General features: G+C 38.1%; 1 protein-coding gene across 1 annotated transcript in view; it reads left to right on the plus strand.

The window, feature by feature from the left end:
• Positions 1–419: 419 nt before the first annotated feature.
• gps1 (G protein pathway suppressor 1) overlaps positions 420–4,979 on the plus strand; it is a gene marked incomplete at its 5' end in the record, with an annotated part of 16,248 nt that continues 11,688 nt past the window's right edge. Inside the window, 5 exon segments of the mRNA XM_014019417.1 lie at positions 420–512; positions 3,057–3,238; positions 3,629–3,793; positions 4,109–4,244; positions 4,779–4,856. Coding sequence (XP_013874871.1) covers positions 420–512; positions 3,057–3,238; positions 3,629–3,793; positions 4,109–4,244; positions 4,779–4,856 — 654 coding nt within the window.

Here is a 4,979-nt window from a genome sequence, read left to right on the forward strand (position 1 = left end):
ACCCATAATTGGGTCCCAAGCCCAGCTTTGGGAACCAAAGTGCAGTGGTTCCCAAATTTTTCAGCTTTTGACCCACAAAATAACAGTAGCAGAGACCTGTGCCCACAAGTATTTTTGGATGATAAACATTTGTATCAGGTCAACTAAACATGGGCATAGTAACAATATTTATTATTCTACATTTATCATTTTAAATATACTAAACTCACTCATTTGTAACAACTAAGACAAAAATGTAATTAATTCAGAAAATCTTTTCAGGACCCCACCCTGATGTTTCGGGACCCCACTTTGGGTCCTGACCCCAACTTTGGGAAGCACTGGAATAGATTATTCAGGAACTGTAAACGCGTGTTTGTGTTCTTGCTTGTCTTGTGCATCTGTGAATACAAACCTCTGCATGGTCTGTGTTTTCTCAGGGATCTGTGGAACCCATGCAGATTGATGCAGACCCCCAGGAGGACCAGCAGAATGCTCCAGATATTAACTACATAGTGGAGAATCCCACACTGGTAATGTTTATTCTTTTATTACTGTCCATTCCTTTATAAAAGCCTTCCAACAGTGCAACATGGACGGAAACTAGTTTTTATGTTWAGACAGATGAGAACAGTTTTACAGCAGTCATCAACTGTGTTCAATACAATACAATACAACTTWATTTGTAAAGCGCTATAAAAACAACCCCGTTGGCCAAAGTGCTTTACATGATTAAAAACACATAAAACATACACWAAACAATAAACTAAGTAAAATGAGCCAATATCTAAAATCAAAAACATTAAACCAACATCTCAAACTGAGTTAAAAGCCAAGGAGTAAAAATGTGTTTTAAGAGCTGATTTAAAAACAGGAAGTGAATCAGCCAAAGGCAGCTCATTCCACAGTTTAGAGGCAGCGACTGAAAATGCTCGATCACCTCTCAGCCTCCTCTTAGATTCAGGGACGACCAACAGAAAGTGATCTGCTGACCTGAGGGCATGAGAGGGAGTGTAAGGTTGGAGCAGGTCAGATAAATACATTGGGGCAAGACCATGAAGACATTTAAAAACAAACAGTAAAACTTTAAAGGTAATCCAGAAGCGAACTGGAAGCCAATGTAATGATTCTAAAACAGGAGTGATGTGATCTCGTTTTCTGGTACCAGTTAAAAGGCGAGCGGCAGCGTTCTGGACCAGCTGAAGTCGATTCAGTAACAACTGGCTCAGCCCAACATAAAGTGCATTGCAGAAGTCTAAACGAGTTGAGATAAAAGCATGGATCAAGATTTCAAAATGATGATGAGAAAGAAATGGCTTGACCTTGGCCAGTTGTCTCAGGTGATAAAAGCTGGACTTGATCACYGATTTAATCTGAACATCTAGTTTAAAATCATTGTCCAGTRTAACACCTAAGTTAGTTGCTGTCTTGGTCAGAGGTTGTGCTAAAGTACCAAGATCAACTTGGACTTTAGWGATGTCACTGGACTTAAACAACACAACCTCTGTCTTTTGTTCATTGAAATGTAAAAATTTCAGTGACATCCATGCTCTGACTTCTGCCAAACATTCCAGGAGTTTGTTCACAGAATATAGATTTTCCTGTTTCAATGGAAAATAAATTAGGGTGTCATCAGCATAAAAATGGAATGGGACACCATGTTTCTGGAGAATAGATCCTAGTGGGAGTAAATAAATGGGAAAAAAGAAGAGGGCCAAGTATACAGCCCTGAGGTACTCCACACGTGAGAGGTGCTTCAGAGGACTCAACTGCTCTGACACACACACAAAAGCTCGTCTCTGATAGATAGGATCTAAACCAATGTAGAGCAGAGCAGAACCCTTAATGCCCACCCAGTTCTCTGAGCGAGACAGAAGTATCTGGTGGTCCACTGTGTCGAAGGCAGCTGTCAGATCCAGCAGCATTAAAACAACACAGTGACCAGAGTCTGTGGCTAAAAAAATGTCATTAAAAACTTTCAACAGTGCAGACTCAGTGCTGTGGTGAGTTTTAAAACCAGACTGAAAGGGCTCAACATGTTTATGCTCATTTAGATATAAAATCAGTTGGTTATAATCATCTTTCTCCAGGATCTTAGACAAGAACAGGAGCTTTGAGATTGGCCTAAATTTGACATTATGGTTGAATCCAGACCAGGCTTTTTAATTAGTGATGTCACCACAGCATGTTTAAAACTCACTGGTACCTGTCCATTTGCTAAACTGGCATTCATAATATTGCACACATCGGGTGCCACAGTGGAATAAACCTCTTTTAAAAGACGAGGTGGAATTGGATCTTTTGGAGACCCAGCAGGTTTCATATGACTAATAATCTTTTGAAAATGGCAGGGTGACGAGCTCAAACTGATAAAAAACAAATGGTTCTGAATAGCCATTAAAAAACTGAATATTAAAACAAAAATTAAAAAGAAATGACACTGACAAGTAAAAAAAAAACAAATGTACCCATTAACAAGTGTTCAGTTAGCATTCATGCTAATTGTTGGTGAGCAGCCTGTGTTAAATAGGTTTTATTTAATGTTTTTGTACACTCTTTAAACATGACCGTGTATAAATCAGTGTTTTAAGTAAAATAGGTCATTGTAATTAAAGTTTCAAGATAACTGAGATGGTTGTAGAATTCTTTGGCAGCACTAAATTACAACTGAATCAAATCACATCTAAGGAGAGCTGTCGTGTTCTGTAGAACAAACAATGTTTTACCTTTTAGTATTCATTTCCATTGAAACTTCAATGACAGTGGCTTTTCAAATTATATTTTAACGTTATTTACAAACAAATATTCTACAGAGTTCAGTGAATAAAAGCTGATAAAGATGTGAAAAGTTTTACTGCAACATGTTTCTACCACAGGAAGCTACGTAATCTTGCAGTAATMGCTCTATCCAGTTTTAACTTTTAAATATTGATTCACAATCTTCATGTCCATCTATAAATCCTTAACCACTATTCAGTAACCATCCAACCCTCAATATACCACAAAATATCACGATTTAAATGAGCTGAATGTTTCAGGTGTGATTCTTTTTCCTCTCATTTATTCCGTCTGTGCAGGACCTGGAGCAGTATGCCACAAGCTACAGTGGATTAATGCGCATCGAAAGGCTTCAGTTTATTGCTGAACATTGTCCTCAGCTGCGAGTGGAAGCTCTGAAGATGGCCCTCACCTTCATCCAAAGGACGTTTAATGTGGACACTTATGAAGAGATCCACCGCAAACTCACTGAAGCCAATAGGTATTATCAGATAAAACTGTTTTTTGGGTTTTAATTTCAGCCCAACGCAATTTAAATCAAAGTAAGTCAGATTGAAATAACTTTAACCTTAACCCGACAGTATTTACATATTTATATACTACTGAAAGCTTTCTTATACTTAGTTACTGATAAATGTAAAACAGATAAAATGATGCATTTAATGATTTTAAAGGATGTGACTGGATGATTACAAACACGGATCAATTGTCTCCTCGCAGTTTTTTGCACATGAGCAGAACTGAACAGTTCATGTCGTTTCAAAGTGAGAGGAATGAAGCAAAGGTTCAAATTATTGTAATAAACCTGTCCAATCCCAGGATATTTGCAAGGTTTTTTATTTATTTAGTTTAGTTTGTTTTCTAACTGCAGGGAGGTGCAGAGTGCTTCAGATGCAGCGCCTGAAGGAGGGGTCGTTTCTCCTCCTCTGGACTCAGCTTGGGCCGAATCCACCAGGAAAAAGGCTCTTCTCAAACTGGAGAAACTGGACACGGATCTGAAAAACTACAAAGGSAATTCCATTAAAGAGAGCATCAGGTGTGACTGCAGCACTGAGTTTGTTACTGAAAAACTTTGCTGTTTCTATTCAGGTGTTCTACTTTTAACATTTTTACTTTAAGTGGACATGGGCCAGTATCAGATGTTAGTAATGCTGTATTAAAACAAACATTTAACATGGTTTATTTAAAGGTGGGTATAAAAGTATTTTGTTGCTTAATATAATCGTTCTAGTGAGTTTTGATGCACAGACATAAACAGACCAACAGAACACACACATGTTGAGCACTGACTGCTGCCCCATCATACAGGATGATACAATATCACACATGTCACTTTGTTTCTCCTCTCTAGGAGAGGCCATGATGATTTGGGGGACCACTACCTGGACTGTGGTGACCTCAGTAATGCTCTGAAATGCTACTCCCGTGCCAGAGACTACTGCACCAGTGCTAAACATGTTATTAACATGTGTCTGAATGTCATAAAGGTACAGCAGGATGGAAGTACAACACTCACACTGATGTCATGTTTCAGTGACTCAGTGGCTTTGTTTTAGACTTGGAACATGAATGGGATATGAAGAGAGACATGGTGTCCTAACCTCTGTCTCACTGGGCTGCAGCGAAACACAAAATAGCAAGAAAATGTGTTTATTTGAACATGAAATCACACTGAATGTGAACTGAAAACAGAAACTGTTCACTCTGACAGTAAATGCAAATGTTCTGTAGCATTTTTAGTACGTGTTGGAGACGACTTTAGCTACAACCACATCCAAATTTTAGCTTATCTGTGAAATTGACTGAATTATAGCCATTTGTGTTTCTAAGATCAGCTAGCTGTGGCAGCTAACTTGTTTTGACTTCTAGAGCTTTCAAAAAAATGCAGTCAGTGAGTTAAATGTTTCGCTAACAGAACCAAATTATTATCTGCCTTTGCTTTTCAGCATCACACAACAAATACATTCAAATTCATGTAAACACACAAGTCATTGTTAATATTGTGTTTTGTTTCTGCACAGGTGAGTGTTTACCTCCAGAACTGGTCCCATGTGTTGAGCTACGTGAACAAGGCAGAATCCACTCCAGAAATCGCAGAGGTAAAGTTTTTTAATGTTCATCTTCAAACAACAGAGGACAAGTCTTCCTCATTGGAATGTTATCATATCATATCATATAATATCATATCACATATCATATCATATATCATATCACATATGTCA

This window comes from Austrofundulus limnaeus, unplaced genomic scaffold (assembly GCF_001266775.1).
Source record: "Austrofundulus limnaeus strain Quisiro unplaced genomic scaffold, Austrofundulus_limnaeus-1.0 Scaffold220, whole genome shotgun sequence".
Classification (NCBI taxonomy): domain Eukaryota; kingdom Metazoa; phylum Chordata; class Actinopteri; order Cyprinodontiformes; family Rivulidae; genus Austrofundulus; species Austrofundulus limnaeus.